This window comes from Anguilla rostrata, chromosome 3 (genome assembly GCF_018555375.3).
Source record: "Anguilla rostrata isolate EN2019 chromosome 3, ASM1855537v3, whole genome shotgun sequence".
Classification (NCBI taxonomy): domain Eukaryota; kingdom Metazoa; phylum Chordata; class Actinopteri; order Anguilliformes; family Anguillidae; genus Anguilla; species Anguilla rostrata.
Genome location: NC_057935.1, coordinates 24,835,489 through 24,856,913, shown reverse-complemented (window position 1 = coordinate 24,856,913; position 21,425 = coordinate 24,835,489). Strand labels below are relative to the sequence as shown.

General features: G+C 40.8%; 2 protein-coding genes across 19 annotated transcripts in view; one reads left to right on the top strand and one right to left on the bottom strand.

Moving 5' to 3' along the window:
* LOC135250545 (peripheral plasma membrane protein CASK) overlaps positions 1 to 21,425 on the top strand; it is a 159,194-nt gene that overhangs the window by 95,293 nt on the left and 42,476 nt on the right. For 10 of the 18 annotated variants that reach the window (XM_064326945.1, XM_064326948.1, XM_064326941.1 and 7 more), the window contains exons 6-8: positions 17,232 to 17,334; positions 18,164 to 18,339; positions 19,042 to 19,164. In XM_064326945.1, the coding sequence (XP_064183015.1) occupies positions 17,232 to 17,334; positions 18,164 to 18,339; positions 19,042 to 19,164 (402 nt within the window). Of the gene's footprint in view, positions 1 to 17,231; positions 17,335 to 18,163; positions 18,343 to 19,041; positions 19,165 to 21,425 lie in introns of all 18 variants that reach the window. The other 8 variants (XM_064326932.1, XM_064326938.1, XM_064326935.1 and 5 more) reach the window with 1 other exon arrangement.
* Positions 14,236 to 16,657, bottom strand: LOC135250552 (probable G-protein coupled receptor 34). Its single transcript, XM_064326967.1, has 2 exons — positions 16,407 to 16,657; positions 14,236 to 16,175 (listed from the first exon to the last, which is right to left on the bottom strand). The coding sequence occupies exon 2, from the start codon at positions 16,041 to 16,043 to the stop codon at positions 14,886 to 14,888; it is 1,158 nt and encodes a 385-aa protein (XP_064183037.1). The 5' UTR covers positions 16,044 to 16,175; positions 16,407 to 16,657; the 3' UTR covers positions 14,236 to 14,885.

Here is a 21,425-nt window from a genome sequence, read left to right as displayed (position 1 = left end):
GTATACTTTTGCACAGCTTTGCCTTGTTTTGGTGTATCATTCAGTGCATTTCCCAAGCAGCTCTTGCATCATCAGCTGATATTATTCAATTGTAACAACTGTTTGCTTTTATCTCTAGACGCCAAATTAAGCCTCATTTAAGTCTCTGCCAATGCCAAAGGTTTTCATTTTATTAATTGAGTCTATAAACAAGATTATATCTCTGATTCAAAACAAGCAAAGCGGAAAAATGTTTCTGTGCTAAATAAATTCACTGTTATAACAGTCTGGGGAAAAATTATCTTTCTTTGCGGACACTGAAAATTTGAAGTACCATATTCCTTGTCAGCGATTTCTCAGAACAGTCTACTGTAAGAAGAACATAATCTGATGTACCTCAGAGTAGTTCGGGCTTGCTCTAAGTGCTGGCTGAGCTGTGTAGCTTCAGTATTGCTGCTTGGATTCTGGGTTCTGCAAACCTCAGGTTACTCATGTTAGATAGAGTTAGTGAACACTATCTATTTACCAGGCAGCTGCAGTTTACTGAAACACCTGGATATCTATTGGCAAAATGGTACATGTATACCAGGGATTATCTGGTTATTACTGTTGGTTAAGTTCCCATAACTACTGTACCAGAAAAATGCAGTTCATTGAAATACCAAGAATAGGTGTGTTGCTGTTCTTGTTCTTGGCTTGAAATGGCTTGAAGAGGCTAGTGCGTGCTCCATGAAGACTCCCCAAATGATGGTTAAGCTACAGTAAATATTTATGCACGCACCTGACAGTGGCTAAGATTCGGCACATCTTGTCGAGGTCTCTTGGAATCGCCGTCCTTGTTGAATATTTAACAGCGGGCATCAGCATAAGCATGCCCGCCCATGCGTGAAAGTCAGAGTCGTCATTGCATTTCATTTGAATCCCGATGTGCATTTCTTCAGAAAGCTTTTGTTTACTTCTGCGGTCGATTGCAGAAGCCCAGCCCACCACCCTTAAACAGACTTTGACAATTACATCTGTTTCTATGTGCTATAGGCAGTACAGCCTTATAAAATATCAGCTTATTCACTGACCTATTACCAACAGCTATAGGCTACAGAACGCTGCCTCCAGTTCAGTGTTTGTTATATTTTATTGGCCAAACCCTTGATTTAAAAATGCAGTTTCTGCTTGTGTACCGCCCTCTGCTACCATAGTGCCTTTTTGTGTTTTTCTTCTTATTTTTCTTTTGAGATTTTATCCTATTGCATACCATAATCTCAGGCCAACCCAACATAACTGAGCCAGTCCCATGAACTGCAGGAGTATAGAAGCAGTATGATGTAGAAGCAGTATGTGACAATGAGGGTCATCATAGCTAGAACGGTCACAGGAAAAATTTAGTCTTGGAAATGCAGAGAAGCAAGGAAATAATGACACACCTTGTACTGCCTTGCTGAACACATTGTTCAGTACAGACAAATCCAGATGGGGTAGATTTTTTTAACTTCTTAATCTTCATGGATGGCTCATTCTTTAAACATAATATATTTGGAAATTATGAGGTGAAGGAATGAGCAATATTTAAAGCAGGATTAGACATTAGGCCTGTCGGCCATATTTCCTCTTGGCTACTTTGCTGGAATTGCATATTTCTTTAGTATCTTCAGTTGGAACAGTGGAACAAATCGTGTGAGCAAGGTCTGTGGTGTCTTGCAAATGTTTTGCACAGTTTTCTGTTCGATGAGTGACAGATGCTCTGTCCCTTCCAATGCCATTTGCTACAGTTAGCTTTGTTCAAAGTGCCCTTCTCTGCCTGGAGCACATGTCATTCTCAGCTAATTGGATGCCAGACAGATAGTCATGGAAATTTGCTGTTGACCAATCGCCCTCAGTGGGGCAGCAGCCAGGGCAACTTACAGCACAAGATGTTTGCTCTATGTTTGCATTTGCTTGACAAGACGGCGCTCCTTAGATTGGAAAAATTACACCTGACGACATAAGTGAGAAGAACTCTGCTCTAGTTCAATAAGAAATGTATATGCTCTAATATATATTGCTCTCAACTACTTAGCCACAGTGGCATCTCTGTATCCACAGCCCACCACACATAACTGGGACAGCACGTCTGAGTTGTCCTGCAGCCAGTTCAGAGTCATGACCATCTTACTTTTCGAGGTCTCCATCTGCTGTCCCTTGAACGACTGCCTCTCCACAGCAGGAGATGAGACATGTGGTGACCGCCTGCACAGTAGAACAGAGCAGAGCACTGGGACGCTGCCAAAGTGACCCCCCCCCCCCATCCCCCGACACAGGCAACAGACAGGTCCATGACAGGCACAATGTGATCCTGTCACTGTTAAAATTTAAGAAATCGTATGCTAAAGGAGAACTTCACCCCAAAATGCAAAAACGTGTGTGGTACAATAATAAAATACAGAAACGTGTAATAACCTCCTTGATAGAATAACACTCCAAAGACTTAGGCCTCTAGGTTAATCAGTTCACATTGACCTATACCTACTAATATTGCGTGAAACTGCTGTTCGCAATTATTTAAGTAGAAGATACTTTTTTTTTTTTGAGTGAGTGGTAGGGTATTATAATGAAACTAAGTCCACCATATACTGAAACAGCCAATACAGAAACTACAGTAGGCCATTTGTATATTTTAAATGATCATATAGACGACCGCTAACAAATGATTTCACCTACGACAGGGACGTGCGCAGGAATAAAAAAATCAGCTTGTCATGGGGGTGCCAAAGAAAAGAGATTTGAATGATGTGAGTGAATGCCGAGGCAGGGGGAGAGGGAAATGTATGATCACAGGTAGCAAACGGACAATCAAAATTATCATTATCAGCAGCTCCACCTTTGTTACTGTGTTGTATCCTATATGTCCAAACATTGTCGAGTTGGAAAAACATTAAAAATTAAGTTGCAGCTGTTCAAACATTGACGGTTTATAATTGCTAGCTTGCAGTCATTTATAAAAACAGTGCACTTCCTGGCATGTTGGCCTAGACTTGCATGAATAGTTGAAGTGACAGTGCTCATGCCAGCCAAGAAACTGATGGCATGCTGCAACGGACCAATGGCCAGAAAGGCAAGGACTGCTGTTACTTTAAGCGCAACTGTGAACGTGCAGAAACTTGTTGTGCAGATATCCCACAGACCTCCTGCAGCACAGCACGGGATAGATGCAGCTTTTTTTGGCACTCCTCAGCAGTCTGGTCACAGAATGTATGTCACACTTAAAAATTGGAGTTTTATACCTTCTGCACCTGCGGCGAGCAATTATGCACTCCATTATGCCTACAAATTGAAATAAAGAATAGTCATCCAAGTAGAAACGTGTCAAAGTAAATATAACAGAGTTTTTTCTGTCTTACCAAACAGGCTAATCCTTCTGAGCAATTTATCAAATCTTTCTTTAATCGTCTCTGCAAATAGTTCTTCTTATTTCACAGCAGCATCATGCACAAATCACTTAATCATAGCCACTTTTATATTAGACCTGATACTGATACATATGTAGTTGAAACCAGCCTAATTAGTCAATTTCTATGCTTTTGTTTGACGTTTTCGGGAATATTCACATGAATGTTGTTCTTGGTGCATCATGGCAACTACGGAAACATAATTAAAATTACAATACAGCACCCCGGGGACCACAGTTCAGAACAGTCATAACAAGAGAAGTAAATACAGGAATTGAAATTGTTTCATTTTTTTTTTTTTTTTTTAAATGGACAGCATGTGATTTAAAAAAAGCATTGATTGGGTGGTTTTGAATAGGCTCATTGCATTGGAAAGCCCCGAAATTGGCAATTCACCCTACGCTGGGCTGCCACTGTAGACCTGGTCTTACCAATCCATCACGCGGCTGTTCTGTGACCACTGGGAGTGTCTCTAGCAGCGACAGTTGGGAGGAAGGGAAAGCGCTGCACCGTGCACCAGCACTTGAATTTTAGCAAGCCCACGTTGGGTTTTTTTTTCTCTTTCTAGATAATCAGTGAAGTCATCCTCACGAAAATGGACACTACAAACATTAGCCGTTGGGGTTATTGCAATATTGTAGTGCCTGTGGGCCTCCAGAAATGAAACCCATGTCTTGTGGGTTTCTTCATTTTTTGGAAAAGAAAAAAAGGTACTGGTTTTTCTTCATCCAGAAAAGGCACAATGTTCAGGCATTTCCAGCTTATCTTGCCCACACAAAAGTGGCAAGAGCATCATTTACAAGTACACCGGTTGTGGTATTTTAGTGACGTTCATTGTACCAGTTAACCGCGCCCACTGAAAATCTGGCATTTAGCCAAGGGGGAGAAAGCAAGTCAATCTTGGTACTGGCTTTTCTACATTTTCTTTTGCAAGAATCAACAAACATTTAAAACATTTCTGGGTCATTTGTGAATGCAAATAATTATTAAAACAGCACATCAGCAAAGAATCCTCAGATTTCAGTTTCCTGACCTTGATCTTGTCCCCAGCCATATTTCCCTTGCCTCAAGGCCCTATATGTAATCACAAAATCATTGTCTTAAGACATCTATGAAATGCTTGATGGAAATTCTATTGCAATGTCAAATTGAAAGCATGACATTTTTAAAAAGATAAGGTTTTTAAAAATAAAAAAAAATTTAAAAAAATGTTACCACACTGAACAAAAATAACCTGAGAATAGAACTGTGTGGCAAAATGTTCCTTCAAAATTGTGCTGCTGGTTGGTTGCTGAACTTAGCCTGGATGAGGCTACAAACAAATGTCCTGAAACAGAGCATACCCCCTGGAAAATCTTCCCATAACGACATTCACTGTGTTGCTGCTGGAAAATGAGAAGGCGGGATTTACAAGGGACAATGCTCACGAGCCCATCTGCAGATCTTCAGCCAGGTCAGTAATGCAGAAGCTGCAGGCAGGCCTGCTCTCATCAGCAGCAGTTCTAACTGCAGTGTGAAATTTAAGCCCTTGCTGGTGTGGTGCCGGCTTCTTCTTCTGATTGATTCACAATTAGATTTTTTTTATGTTGGTCTGTGGAATGGTTTTGAATATCTTCTCTTATGCATTAAAAATGAATCAGAGAATAAGAGTAAGATGATTAAGAGTAGAAGAACCAATGTTTACAAATGTGAAATATTTATTTAAAATCCTATATTTTAAATTAAATAGCTCTGAAATCTCTGCAAAGTAATCATGTCTGTCTTACTGATGTGTCGAAAAGGATCTCGTTTTATTGCTTTTTTTTGCTTATGTGATGTAGAAGTGATACAGAATGGATAGTAACAGGGATAACTTCTGGGTAGAATTAAGTGGCGATAGAACTACAGGACTGCTATGTGGCAGTGAATGAAGATTAATTAAATTGTGATGTTTACCTGACAATAGCAATACCACTTTCCCTTCTCCAACAGTCATCAGATGACGGTGACACAGCAAACTCACCCAGGAACTGCCTTTACATTTGCAACTCTATCAAAAACCATGCTCACTATCACGTCCGATTTAGAGGAAAATGTCATGCTTTCCATTTGAACAGCTAACAAAAAATGATGTCACCAAGAGATTCTGAGGACAGTGGATGGGTGCCAGACTTCAGAGTCTTCCCTTACAGAGATGGAGTATATGGCAACATATAGAAATTAGATATATTTACAAGATCAGAATAAGATGTTTCAATGCTTCACAATATATAAACTATTATTTGAATTACTGCCATTTTAAGATATCGGAGTAGCCTATTTATGTTTAAAATGCATTGCTGTTGAGTATATTCATCTTTATTTTTCAAAATGTCAACATTTTTGCAGTATTGTATTGCAGTATACTGCATTTTCATATACAGTACTGTGCAAAAGTCTTAGGCACCTGTAAAAAAAATGCTGTACAGATAAGATGCTTTCAAAAATAATGAAATGAAAGGTTATAAATATCAAAAAATAATAATAATATAAAGAGCAGTAAATAGTTAAAAACTAAATAAAATCAATGTTTGGTGTGACCACCCTTCGCCTTTAAAACTACATCAATTCTCTTAGGTACACTGTCCTGCAGTTTTATAAGAAAATCGGCTGGTAGGTTGTTCCAAGCATTTTGGAGAACTTGCCACAGTTCTTCTGCAGATTTTGGCTGTTTTGCTTGTTTCTGGCTCTCCAGGTAATCCCAGAGACCCTTGATCAAGTTTTTATCTGGAAAGTAGTCTATTACTTGAAATATTACTTTATTTAACAAAATACAAAAATGTATCTGTAAAATATCATTTTTTGGAAAATTCATGTTTGGAAATCTCAAATTTGCTCTTTTCTACTGACACACAAATGCAGAAAACAAAAAATAAACATCTAAGACCAAATATATACTATATATTATATTTAAAAATCTAGGGTGCCTATGACTTTTGCACAGTGCTGTAAGTGAGCAGCAAGTGGTGGACCATGCCATGTCCAGCACAGTGAGGAGCACTGAGAGGTAATGTAGTTGCTGTTGTAGAAGCAAAAGGTTCCCAAACAGTGCATCAGTGCATCTTTGTGGATTATGGGAGGGAATGGGGTGGGTGACATGGAAAATGGATTACTGTATAAAATACTCTTTCCAATAGTCACACCAGACAAAAATATTACAGACTACATTTTACAAAGTGTTGAGTCTACACAGTGTTTATCATTAAAGTTTGCTAATTCTCTTGAACCGCTGCTGTAGACAGGACTAAATATTAGTTGAAACAGGCCACCAAAGGAGAGGAGTTGTGACACTGATCATATCTAAACATGAGATGCTGATGACTTGTGCCCTGCATCATAGGTACTCAGATGTTTTACTGTGTTATTGGATATTTATGTTTCAAATAAGCATGTGCTTTTCCACTGCTGCAGAGCCCTAATGGAGGCTAAATAAGAAGCGTTATGTGCAGCGGGTTGGCAGATCTGAAAATGCAAATAAGTGCCCTCGGACAGGAAAATGTACCCACAGGGACTCAAGAAAAAACAAATGGGGCCATAGTTCTTGAAGTACAGGGATTATACCTTTCTGAAGCAAGGCTTGAAGAGTGTGGTGTTGGTGTATGTGTCCTCATAAGCAAAGCAAAAGCCGTCCCACGTCCCTGTTCCACATCACAGGGATGATTCAAGCGCTTGCCCTTGGGAGCTGAGTACAGCTGTGGATGTATTTTCCTTCCGGAAAAATCCTTTGTTGTAATAAAATATGGATTCTGATACCAGAGCTCAGGCAGAAATGTGTCATTCACATGATGTGGTTTAATGACAAATCTTTATTTTCAAATAGAAACGATTGCAAAACATACAGCAGGATGTAGAATTTGGTCGGCACCGATGGCAAAGTGCAAGTGATGCCACAAAACTGAAAATATTTTAACTTTTTCCGCAGGCACAACTGCCAACTGGAAATTCAGTTCATGTCATTTGAAATGGGGCCTACACACAGAATTCACATATACATATTTGTGACTTCCCCCGTTACTACCCATTGTTTTCAATGGGCAGAACAGCACCAAAGCACATGAGCTGTGCATAGAGCATCGTGAGACTATTTTAAGTTTCAGTGGTACTTTCAGATACCTGGATGTAACCAACCACTTGCCAAATGGAAAAGCATGAAATATCTGTGGAAAAAAATGGCAAACTGTCTGCCAATAGAAGATTATCGCAGTGAAATGCATATTTGTTTAATGATATCTATTGGAAGTTTAATCAATATAGGTAATATTGAACTCAATTCATGTGTTTATGATTGATCACAGTCATAGAATAGCTATTGGCTAAATGTGCTCTGCGGATATAGCTTTCTGTGTGACCGTAAAGGCCAATCTCCTTCTCTTGGGTCTTTTCTTTGAGCATGTCTTTGCGGAAAGTTGAGCGGCTTTTTTTTACACTTGTGTTTCCCTGTGAAAGACCCATAATGCCCCTGTCATGCCATCAGAAGCCCCCCTTTCTTGCTGGGGTGACGGGGAGTGGAGGAAGGAACATTCCCCCGCCCCCCAGTTCCGCAGCGATTGGTCTGATCTCTGGCTGCCCACTTAATGGGGCAGAACAATTGGGAAAAGTGGTCATATTTCCAGTGGCAATTGGGCCAGCAAATGGCTAAAGCAAAATGCTGTTTTCATCCACACTGAAAGGCCCTGAAGTCTTCTGGAACACATTGGTGAATATTTTTATTTATTTATTATTGGAAGCTGAGCCACTTTAAACTCCTGTCTGAATCACAACAGAAATCTAGTCTGTCATTCCACTCAACAACCCCGATAATGCGTGTCATGTTATCATCCTGTAGCAAATTTTATTTGTTGGCATTTCTACTCGGGAAATAGTATGGTGGCTATAGAATAACAGCACGGCACGTGGCTTGCTTGACGCATTTGTGTCTGCTAATCATCCGCGTTTTATTTTTTGTTCCAAACTGAAAGTGGCCCAAAATTGAGCTTGTCTGGCAGATAGTGTATTTTTTGCGTACAGGTGCCGCTGATAAAGAGGTTCGGAAAGGGCTATGAATGGAAAACCCGTGGACCGCTAAAAGCCATCAGTGAGCGACCGCCTGCGCAGCCCCTGCATTATTAGCAGCTCTGAAAGGCCATCATCATGTTGAGCTGAGTCATTATGGCCATGTTCCAGACCACCTCTATCCCACAGTCCTCTGTCTCTTTCGAATGGCTCTCATTGCCCTTTCCAGACTGGTTGCCTAACTTTCTTTTTGCAGCAGGTCCATTGTCCTGGCTAGCCCCCTTGTGGCTTCTGCGAAAGGGAGAGAAACTAAAAGGGAGCAAGAGAGTTTATTATTATTATTATTATTATTATTATCACAACTATTTTGTGATGCATCTTTAGTTATTCATCTATAATATTTAAATTGATTTCCGTATGCTTTGCCAAAATCAACAAATGTAGTTCCTGCCAATAAAACAACTGTTAACTCAACTGTAAACTGTAAAAACAAATGTCCTCTCACCAGCCACTTCATTAGGTGACAGGAGTGGCACCCGGTGTGGTCTTCTGCTGCTGTAGCCCATCTGCTTCAAGGTTTGACGTGGTGTGCGTTCAGAGATGCTCTTCTGCATACCTTGGTTGTAATGAGTGGTTATTTGAGTTACTGTTGCTTTTCTATCAGCTTGAACCAGTCTGGCCATTCTCCTCTGACCTCTGCCATCAACAAGGCATTTTTGACCAGAGAACTGCCGCTCACTGGATATTTTCTCTTTTTCGGACCATTCTCTGTAAACCCTAGAGATGGTTGTCCGTGAAAATCCCAGTAGATCAGCAGTTTCTGAAATACTCAAACCAGCCCATCTGGCACCAACAACCATGCCACCTTCAAAGTCACTTAAATAACCTTTCTTCCCCATGCTGATGCTTGGTTTGGACTTCAGCAGATTGGCTTTACCATGTCTACATGCCTAAATGCATTGAGTTGCTGCCACGTGATTGGCTGATTAGATATTTGCGTTAATGGGTGCAGTTTGCAGTTGAAAAGGTGTACCTAATGAAGTGGCCGGTGAGTGTATGTTTCAGAGATCAAGATGGACAGAAACCGAAACAGAAACAGAGACAGATAGACAGAGAAAGATCAAGAGCAACAGGAAACAAAGCCAAAAGAGGGAGGAAGAACTGGTTGCAACAGAGACAGGCACACATTAACTGTGTCGAGATTCAGTGACCACAGCCTTGTCATCGAAACAGGTTGCCGCAGAAAGACCCTGGCTAGATCTGTAGCGCACCAACAGGCTGCGTGCTCACTATGGCCTAGCAGAAGACAGACGGCCACTTTCTCACAATCTGCCCCTAGTACCCCTTCACCACAGACAAATGCTTCCCTAGATTCTCTGCACAAATTCATCAGTCGCGAGACCTTTAAGAACCAGATGAAATAAGACTCTCCTTCTGGGTGAAGAGGAGGTAGTCTAGCGCTTCTCTGCCTGCTGTCCATTTCAGAGAGGGTGTGGGTCTCAGCAATGATTTGCATTTGCTTATGCATTTATGTCCGCTCTGTGTTCCTTTGTTAATTTTGAAATGGATGTGTTGCGTGTTTGTGACATGTGTATGTCATTTGTTTTTAATGAATTAAAAGAACATGTTCTCTTGTTCTGTTGAACAAATAAAGCATACTTGAAAATCTGAAAATTTGACAGAGAGAAAAACACTTTACTTTTAAGTTCAAAAGAGAAAGAGAGAAATAATTGAAATGGAGAGAAAGAAGCACAGAATAGCAGGACTGTCCATGCTCTGTTTTGACCATATGACAGTGCTGCACTCTCTGCCAGCCAGGCTCTGAAAGTGAGCCTAAAAGCCATGTTTGTGTGGCTGCAATGCTTAACTGATGAATGACTATCTGATGGACTAACTTCAGGAAATTAGACAACAGGCAGCAGTGCTGTTCACAGTCGCATTGGCCATGGTTCATCCAACAGCAAAGAACTGTCACTCTTTATAATGAACTTCAGTTTGTCGAGAAGCCTGCTGTACAGCAGATTGCATTAATTTCTGCTAATACTGTACCACTTGATGTATTGATTTGCTGTCACGGTTTTTTGATGGGCTGTACATTTGTCACAATCTTTGATGAAGTCTAGTTCTGGGCTGGTTTTGTAAGTGAAGTACGCACGCAAAAGCCCGTAGGAGCTGTCAGTACATATAACCCAATATTTTTACTGATTCCTTTTTAAGTATGTAACATACCATTTGTGTATAACTTTTATGAAATTGGGGGGGTGGGGGGGGTGCTGTTTAAAAAGAGAGGTGGAGGGGCCAACCACATTTTACAAATTTTTTTTTTTTTGATTTGATTATTATTATTATCATTTTATTATTATTTACCATCTATTAGTAATATTCTAAAAATGAGCTACACTGTTTTTTTACAGTGAGTTGGAATTTATGTGATTCTACGTATGGGGGACTTTTTCTATCAGATAACCTTTATGTGTGATATTTTGAATGGCTTGATATTTAGACTCCCGGTAGGCAGTACTTTGTCCAATGTATGTCTCTCTCTCTATTTATTTGCTAGTTAGTTCATCTGCAGAAAGTAAAGTGGCCTGTCAATCAAACAGAATCCAACTTATATTAGCCTGAAGGCTCCTTAATTCCCTCTGCCTGTATCCTCAAACTGCCAAGGAGCAGAGCCAACCTGTGTGTAATGGTGAAACAAGGCTAAGTTAAAGCTATATTTAATGAGGAACCCTTAGACATCTGAACCATTTCTGCTGCAATTATGCACATTACTATGACTGCTGTTGAAGACAATTGAGTTGTCAACTGTCTAGCACCAGCATAACAGTCACTATAGGCTATAGCATGCTTAATTGGTGATTAAAGCTTATTATTCATAAGTTTTGGAAATTAAAGCTGCAGCTAACGTTGCAGTCGATAGTAGCTCAGAACTAGATGCCTTAATTGGATAGCTTATTTGATGACATTATTTGGCAATGTAATTACCCTTTGGTCTGACAGTGCCCACGTCTTCATATTTTTATCTGTGTACCACAGGGCAGTGTTTCATGCTTGTGTGCAACATTAACAAGACCATTGACTCTGGCTCTGGGAATGTTTTTGCCCCCCCGCCCACCAACTTTTGTGAGGGGACAGGCACTTAACTGCTCTGTGGCCTGTGCTAAATGTTTATGTTTGAAACCTTTCTGTACGTGTCAGTGCCCTACAGACCAACCAAGTGGAATTATTGAAATAAATCCATTGACAGTTAATAACTAACTTAAGTCTGCATTTATTTTGTTGACTCACATAGGTATATAAGGAGCATATTTTTATCATTTGTAATATTATGTAATTTTTCATTACTACATTATACACTCAAATGTGGACATCCCCATTCACTTGTGTTATTTATGTAGTTTAGACTATTATCGGTGTCCTTTCTCACCCACTCGTAAACACACACTATTGCACACATGACCCCCCAACCCCCCCCTCTCTCTGTGGGCTCTCTAAGTGGCCATTATCTACTGTAACGTAAATATTAATATACTCCCTTGCCATCATCAGCTGTAATGTAGATTATGATTTCCTGGTAGAAATAGAACGGGGTTCCTGAAAATGACTGGTGGCACTGGTACAGCCCTGATCACAGAATTCTAATGTTCGGTGGCCTCTAGTGTTCAGAGAGGTCCACTGCAGGGAATGACCCGTCCTTATTGTCGGTCCCTCACAGGAAGCTCCAACAGGAGGGCTGTCACTTGCACACAGTGCAATATTTCAATATTCTCACTTGCCATTGGTATGAATATAAAACTCTATATACCTCCACATACTGACTTGGTACAGGAGAGTTTAATTGCTCCAAACCTGGGTGTGGCCAGGCCACAAGGCCATAATGTATGGCTGAAATTATCTGATTCATTTGTTGAGGAATGCAGTAAGACATTGGTACAAAAACAGGTAACTGGTGTATTGCACGCTAGGTTTCTGGCTAATTCTGTATAGTTGTTAGGCAATTGGCTTCTAAGATTTCAGGTTTGAATCCCAGCTGGGGCACTGCCATTGTACCCTTTAGTAAGGTACTTCACCTGAATTTCTATATAAATGGTTTGCATGTTAAAAAAAAAAATAAAATAAAGATTTATCCATATAAGTCACTATGGATAAGATCATCTGATAAATGCTAATATGTAATTTCAAACCTCTGATAGGCTTTTGTTTTCTTACTCTCTGGAGGAAGGGTGTATTGCTATAGGCGATGATTCAGAAGAGTGAGAGCACGGCAAGCTGACAGGAATTACCGTGAGATTGAGCACTAAGACCATTTCAACTGTGGTGATTATGGTGAAAATGAGCGTGGTGATGATTATGATGGTAGTGACGATAACCCTGACCATCTCATCCATCTGTTCAACAGGCTGAGCACAGCCAGCTATTTAGAGGGAGTTCAAGGTGACCAAGGATTGGTCAACCCACGGCGTGATGTATGGACCAAATAGCTAACATGCTTTTTTTTTTCTTTTTTTTTTGTTGTTGCTTTTTTAACATGCAGTTTTACCGTTGTATGACCTTTGCTTATCGCAGTATTTATTTCTATCCTTGGTTCCTCTGAAGTGTGACCATGTGTGTCCTTGCAAGGTGCAGAGACGAGATTAAGATTGTGGTCTCTGCGCAGTGCACTTTCTCTGTGAGTCTTTACAAATTCACCATTTTACAGGTCTTGGGTTCATATTTCATGTCTCAGCCCAAGGACCAAAATGTACCGCTTGGCTTATTGCACGAGAAAAAAAGGGAAAGCAGATCTCCTATTCTCATTGATTGATAGTAGCGTGTGGCTCGGGTTTTTGTTTTGCTTAATTTGTAAATGAATGGGATTCATTATTTCTTCAATAGCTCTGTCATGCCTGGCTGCATCTCTTCCTCTTGAATCTCAAAGCAGGCTGGCACCCCAACACCTCACTGCCTCTCATTTGGCACTCCTCCAACCCGCTGTAGCTTCATGTGCAAGCTTGCCGCAACCAATTCCTCAAGTTGAAAACCTTGTCTTAACCAGTTTCTCAAGTCAAAAGAACCAGTTGTTAAAAAACACTCTAATCAAATCAGTGTATTTGTAATAATAATAATAATAATAATAATTGTATAATTGGTTAGCATCAGTCAAACATTGTCAAATATAAATGGACTGTATGAGTGTAAGCTGTGTTTGCTCAATGCCTGATTCTGTGTATAATGCGTGAATGTCCATTGGCTCTGACTGTAACACCAATGTGCTTTGAATCATCTTCACCATGGTACTTTGTAGCTGCAGTACCTTCAGGTTTTTGTGACTTCCTTTCACTCAGCAGCCAATTTAGACCTTGGAACAAGGTTTGGAAACTCTTTGTCCAATCAAGGTCCTGCATTCAACATTTAATGCTGAAACACACCAAAAGCCAGCAGACACTGAAGGAGTTTCACACCCTTGGTTAACCTTTTAACTGTAGTGCCTTGATTTAGCAGATGCAGTTGCTCAGGGTGTAAGGAACAACTGACAATGTAAGATGCAATAACATGCTGTGACATTACCACACTGTCTGCCCTGGTCAATTGGGTATCGCTCAGGGTATATCTGACCTATAGCTTGAGCAGGTTGGTGCCTCCTCAGGTTATTGGTATAGTCTGTGGGAGCCAGCAATCGTTTCCCTTCGCTTTTTCCATGCCTATGAGTGGTATGTTTGCCTGGACTACAATGGGGTTTGCAGACCTCCACATGTCCAATGAAAGAACAGAGATTCTCAAGTGAATTTCCTTTGTGTTCCTATGTGACTGTGACCACTATTGCCCTTTGAAAAATGTCTGGTACTTTTTTTGTAATGTAAGGGGAATAATATTTTATTTGAACTGAACTGGATTGATTTGTCTGCAAATTATATTTCCAGCTTGCATTTGTTTTTTATTTGTGTGGATTGCCCAATGATAGGTGAATGTTTTATTTTTAAATTATACTTTGTACATGGATGGTGAGTATATCCATGTTTGAATACCCTTTCAACAAGAAGCTTTAAAGAAGCTTTTCTATTTTATTGTTTTATTCTATTTTATTAAGGTTTATTAAGGTTATTATACAGATAATTATACATTTTCACAACATATTCTAGCTAACAAAGTGAAATACACAAATTACAAATTGAATGGAGAAGTGAAGCTATAGCCTATGGCTATTAACATCATTCCCCTTCCCTTCAGTTCAGCTGCCTATAGTTTTCAATGAGGGGATACTTCATATGCATAATTACATCCGTGTTAAGAACTTGTTGGACCTTCCACAGATACAAAGCACTAAGTATCTCCCAATGTGATTTCTTCTATGTATCACGGAATTTGTGTGATTTCTTTGAAGTATCCATGGAATCAGTGTGATTTCTTTCAAATGTCCATTGAATCAGTGTGATTATCATGGTTGAGTTAAAATTGCTTATGGACAGGAAGTACCCTCAGCAAGTCTGGCCTTTAGGACGCTTGATTGGACACCAGCATCACAGTGCAAGGGTGCAGTCCAGCCTGCACTGTTCCTGGAGGTAGAAATCTGTGGGAACATCGAGGGTCTGTGTGTGATTCGGTGGAGTCTCTGATCGCAGAGGTCCGATTAACCGGTAAGTGGAGAAAGTTGTTGAGGATCTGCAGTGTGGATCTGCGAACCGAGCCGGACAGCAGGAAGAACATGACTGGGTCCAGGCAACTGTTGAAGGTGGAGAAGAGGAGCACTATTTCATTAGTTCTGTCCATCAGGCTGTTCCAGGAGCAGGATGTCTCATGGATCTGGGAGTATATGTAGATGCTGCGGAAGGTGTGGTAGGGGACAAAGCAGACTGTGAAGAGGAACAGTACAAAAAATGACTTCTTAGCTGTCCTGTTATACTGGAGGGCATTGGGAAAATCTGGATTCTGTCTGCTATTGCCCAGCAATTTGAAGGCAATCTTGCCATAGGAGATGACCAGGGTGAGGAAGACCAGCCAGAAGAGGGCCACCAAGGAATAGTTTAAGTAGGCCTTCCATTCAGCCCCCTGCTTCTTCTTGTACTGGAAGCACTTGTCCGGGTCTTCACTGCCCTCGGAGACCGCTGCCATGGGAACAGTAGTGGCGATGGACAGGGCCCAGACCATCACACAAGCTACTGTGCTCCATGTGCTCTTTTGCCGAAAACGACTGCCAGCAGCCCTATGGACTTTGATATAGCGGTCAATGCCAATGAAACCTAGCAGGGTGATGCTGATGTACATGTTCATGTAGAAGACATTGCCCACCACCTTGCAAAAAGTGCGTCCCAAGGTCCAGGTGTTGTGATGGCTGTGGTACACTACTCGGAAGGGCAGGCAGATAACCAGAAAAAGGTCAGCAATGGCGATGTTGACCAAGAATACCCGTACTGAGTTTTTCTTGCCATGGATGAAGAAGAACACCCAGAGAGCAAGCAGGTTCCCTCCCAGGCCAAAAACAAAAATTAGGGAGTACCAGAATGCCAGAGGGATACTCAGGGCAGTGTCATCCAATTCACAGGTGGAGCCTTCTGATGATGGATGGATAGATATGTAGGAGGAATTAGGCACGCTTGTGGAGAACAGGTTTGTCATGATGCGTGTGAAGTTTCGTTCAAATGGTGAAATCATAAGTCCTGCACATGGAGATATTTTACAGATCCAGATTTTGAACAAGACGTTCAACCAAATGATTCAGTTCTTGCATCTGGGCCAAACCAAAGGTCTCCGAGAAACATCCTCATGACCAACAACTGGACTTTGCTGAAATGTCAAATAGTGGGGAAATTACCAGAGTACTTGAGACATTTGATGTGTAAAAAGTTATAGACTTATAGATTTCACAAAAGCACTAATCTTTCCTTTGCATTAGCTTTTGCATATTTAAGAACATAATTAATCCATGTATGCATAGTATATAGGATAGCTGTCCAGAAGAGATGTTAAAAGTTTCACTGGTAGCTCTACAATCAATCATAATGTAAAATGACTCACCCCTTTGTTTGTTTTCCATAAAGAGCTCTTCCCCCACTATTTCGGTTTCAAAATATAAATGACTTTTATAGGACAAGAAGCATCTTTTCCTGTGTGTCGAGGCACACTGCTGTATGCATTTTGTTCCGAGATGAGCTGTTTTGTCTCCTATTTCTGTTCCATGTGGTACCATACTCCAGATTTACCTCTTGACTAGAGACTAAAGAGGTGCTAAACCCTTCCTGAGACAGCAGGTCTCCATGTGCAGCACTTCAAAGCTGAAATAGCCTATAATGCTTTCAAAAGAGGAAGGAAATAGACTAGTGCTGAACCAACCGAAACCATCCAGAGAGTTCCAGTAACGCCCATCGACTTTTCTCTTGATATGACTCAGATCAGTCACGCCGGCGTTCATAGGTATAGTCCAAGAGTGAGGTGGAAAAAAGTTGCTGAATAAAACCTCATCACATTTTGTGATTTAAAAGGTTACCAGAGCAAAGATAAGGTGCTGTGTTGTCTCACACATAGGTTGAAGTGTACATATCATATGTTTTCCTTTAGATGTCTGTGATAGTTTGGTACAATGTTTTCTCATGGTAATGGTTGTGCTTAATTAACCGAAGTGTCATTATATGGGTACTCTGAATACCTAATGGTCAATGCCTTCTCTTACCCTCTTTATCTCACTCTCTATCTCCTACTCTTTCTATTCATCCCTGTAACCCTCTCTCATTCTCTCTCTCCCATTTCATGTCTGTTTTCTCTATCTTTCTCACTGCATCTCTTTTCTCCTTCCTCCTCACCCCTCTCATTTTTCCTGATACCCTTTCTCTCTGTCTATCGCAGCCTCACTGTGTGCTATTGGCCTCGAAGGAGAACTCCGCTCCAGTGAAGCTGGGAGGCTTTGGGGTGGCCATACAGCTGGGGGAGTCCGGATTGGTGGCAGGAGGTATGCAAAGCATCATGGGAACTTTCCTGTGTGCCCTTCACTTGACTCCTTACTGTTCAGTGATGAATAGACAGAATCAACAGTGCATTATCCAAGTCTGTCTTGGAGAGAAAATTAGTTTCAGGATCTCACGTCAACTGTCCAGATAATAAATTATCCTGACAGACTCTCGTAACAGTGTGTGTTTGGAACCCTTTAGTGCTGTATTAAAGCTCTGCATATATGATATATTTAAATCCAGGTCCAATAAAAATAAATGTTTATTAATACACATATGAAAGTGTTTTCCACATAGAGAGCATATGCTGTTTGAAGCATGATGGAGCATAGTGCTGTTATGCTGGTTTTAAAATGTGTTGTAGACAATGTCAATAATAATAATGAGTTTACATTAGGTTATTGAGGTGATCTTAGTTCCTTTTCTTCACATTAACTAAATAATCTGTTGGAGGTTCATTTGAGTCATGTATTTAGATTTTTGTTCTCATGTTCTCAGTGGCTACATGCATGACTGGATTTAGTCATTTATGAATAAATATGGTTGCCAGTGTTCCTCAAGTAAAACTTTGTGCAGCATGAAAAGGGAGTGCTTCTTCTTTTTCAAAAACCTAAGTGAAAATATGGTTTTGCGAGCATATTTTTGGAGCGTGTGCATGTGTGTATGTGTTCATGTGCACTTGTGTGTTGTAAGTCGTTTGCCTGCTCACGAGCATGGAGTGTGTGTGTGAATGCGCGCTTGGGTGTTCACACGCGTGCCTGTGGGTGTCCTGTAGTTTGTGTACCTGTTCGCAGGGTGTGATACGTATTCACAAACTTGACTCTCCTTCAGGCCGGGTGGGGACCCCACACTTCATGGCCCCAGAGGTGGTGAAGAGGGAGCCGTATGGAAAGCCAGTGGATGTGTGGGGCTGCGGGGTCATCCTCTTCATCTTGCTCAGCGGCTGCCTGCCCTTCTACGGCACCAAGGAGCGTCTCTTCGAGGCTATCATTAAGGGGAAATACAAGGTAGTAGTTTATTTACATAACGCTCCTCTCCTTCCTGGCAAATGGTCATTAGAGCTCTTGCAATACTCACACCTTGCCCAGTCTATACGGTGGATAGTCAGGCAAGCAGTCATTTTATACATTTGTTTGTGCATTGCATCAGTCATATATAGGATCTTGTATGTATATTTCTTAGGTTTCTGTTGTGGTCACTATCTGCTGTTGTTAGAGGCTGTGACCTGATGTTCAGAACTTGAGAAGGCAGTGGGGATGGATAGTTAAGGAACTCGGTTGCAGGATTGATTCCTAAATGGGGCACTGCCATTGCACCCATGTGCAATTAATCCAACATTAATTGTTTCAGTAAATATTCAGCTAAATGAATTCAATTTATTTGACAACAAAAAAGTATATGTATATGTAAATAGTTTGCCTTTTTGGCTACAGTTGGTGTAGCCCTGTAGCTGTTTGTGTCTTTCTAGAAACATCTTCTTGTTACTGGCAGTGTCCATGTTCTACCACAAAATGTGCATCAGTAGTAGCTGCAGCCATCAAAACAGTCTCGATTGGCTGAGAGGCTGGAGAACAGTACGATCAGAACAGTGCACGGACCATTCCCCGCACTATGGGGTGACCCCGCCCATGCGCAGCCCAGCATTCTGGAAGCTCTACACCCCTCTCAAAGCGCGGCACGCGCGTCTCCCTTGTGTGTGGCCCCTTCAGATGAACCCCCGGCAGTGGAACCACATCTCGGAGAGCGCCAAGGACCTGGTGCGCCGCATGCTGATGCTGGACCCCGCAGAGAGGATCACCGTGTACGAGGCACTCAACCACCCCTGGCTGAAGGTATGGGGAGGGGGTCGGCTGTCGGAATAAAACTGAGGCGTCGAGTTGGCTCTGTGGACACAATCAGGCTAAAGGGACAGAAGCTGTGTCCAAAAATGCACATTGCAACACTTCTGGCATGTGTCGGCTGGCTAGCTAAACAGCTGTTGCAGAATATTGAGGATAGACACAGAGTAATGTTGATATACTCAATTCCTCATTTACAGTTCCATTCTGTGTTTTATCTCACGCATGCATAGCTACAGGTAGATTCACAGAAACTTGCTGAATGATACTGAGGTAATGGATGCAGTTTATCCACATGCTGAGTGTTTATAGAAGCCGTTACTAGGGCTGTCATCAGCAGTGTGTTCCTTTAGTGGACTGCCAATCAGATGTGATATGTCCATTACAGAACAGACATGTTGAGTTAAACCTCCTGTTCTTATGTTTACAAATAAGACTGCATCAAAAAGAAAATTACCATTTCACTGTACATAAATTGGAAGGAATTTTATTATTTTCCTGTTTACAAATGTGGGGGAAAAAGCAAGTATGCAGTATATCTTTATCTTCTCTGAATGAGTACTTCACATACAAGAAAAAATGGATTTCTCTGGGTCTTTCTCATTAGATGTAGTTGAATGTGCAGGCCAAAGTCTCATTTAATATTTCATGACTAACAGGCATATTTCTAAGCTAAGACATAAACGCATAACCCTCAGAAGTTCTGCAATTATCATGTCCGCATGTTAGCACTCGCATGTCCAAGGTTCAGCCTGGCAGCGTTCCTGCCATACAACATAGGTAGTGCCAAGGGTGGACAAATACAAATATAAAAGGACATAATAATAAGGAATGCATTAAATAATGTTAAGAGGATCGAGGAATGTTCAGGCACCCAAGCTTTAAACATGAAGGTAAAACTGTGAGGCGGGGCCTGAGCCAATCAGATCCCAGGAGATCTGCGCCACTCAAGGCCTTACACAGGGCATGTGAGACCTAAATGTCTAAAACAGGTGTAAGACTAGGGTACCTCATAAGAGGACGTGTCAAGATAAACTTTTGCTGACCTTGTCAGCTGACAGCAGTCGAGAATGTATAACAATGAAGCCCCAATACTTTTAGCCACGGAGACTTTTAGGGTTTAAAAATCAATACTTCCTGATAAATCTGGAAAATATCACATCTCTGTTTACACTTCACAGTAAGGTTTAATTGTTCCAAACACATTGAAACCCATGGTAAGGAACATGTAAAAAAATAAAAATAAGCATTTTTCTCATTTCCTGCTTTCACTTCCATTTTATAAAATGAGATACGAAATGTAATAACTATCCACAGGCTGCAGAGAGCAAACATACAAAGGAGAAACTGAAGTTTTTTGGTTTTTTATACTCATTTTAGTGGAATGAGTAAAAGCTTTTAGCCATAGCTTTTAAGGAAAAATATACCCAGGTTTTTTTTTTTTTTTTAATTATTTTATTTATGGTTAGGTGCTTTCCCTTAAGGCCAGTAGAAAGTAAAAAAGTGATGTGGCATGATGCTGGGTGTTTTCCTCCTGATAACTCGTCCCTCAGGAGTTAGACAGTGGCCTTTATTTGGTCAGAGAGGTCCGTTGAGAGCAAAGCTCTCTTTTACAATGCCGCCCTGAGAATACAACAATGTAACAAATACAACAAAGAATAAATTTGAATATCATAAAAAATTGTGTAAACATGAATATTTACAGATAATAAGATCAAATGCAACAAACGCAAATACAATTTCAAGATCATTTAAAAGAAGCCTGAAACCCTCAATTTTTATCGGTCTGTCCAATTTGAGTGTAGCCCGTTGCTGATTTTGTTTCAAAGGTGTAAAGGTAAATGCAGTCTTCCCTAGTTCAGTGTTCTCACAGGGGTTACAGAGAGTAAAATATCCCTGCGAGCAAGTAGTGTCCAGTAAATCTAAACTGAAAAAGGGAATAGATAGAAAATACAGTAGCAGCTTCTCTACTGTAACACTCCTTTGGAAATATACATAAGGCAGAGGTATACACTTTGAGCACTAAGTGAGGTCAAGTCGCCTTTCTCAAACCTTGTACAGTGGTGTGTTCTAAAGCTATCAACTATAATAAACTTGAGTGCCCTATGATAAACTGCATCTAGTTGTTTGAGGGTGCCGGCTTATGAATGCATATATCCCCATAATTCAACACAGGTAAAAATGTTGCTTATACAATTTCTAATCTAGAGGCTTTTGTTAAACAGCTTTTGTTCATATAGAAGAAAAAAACAATT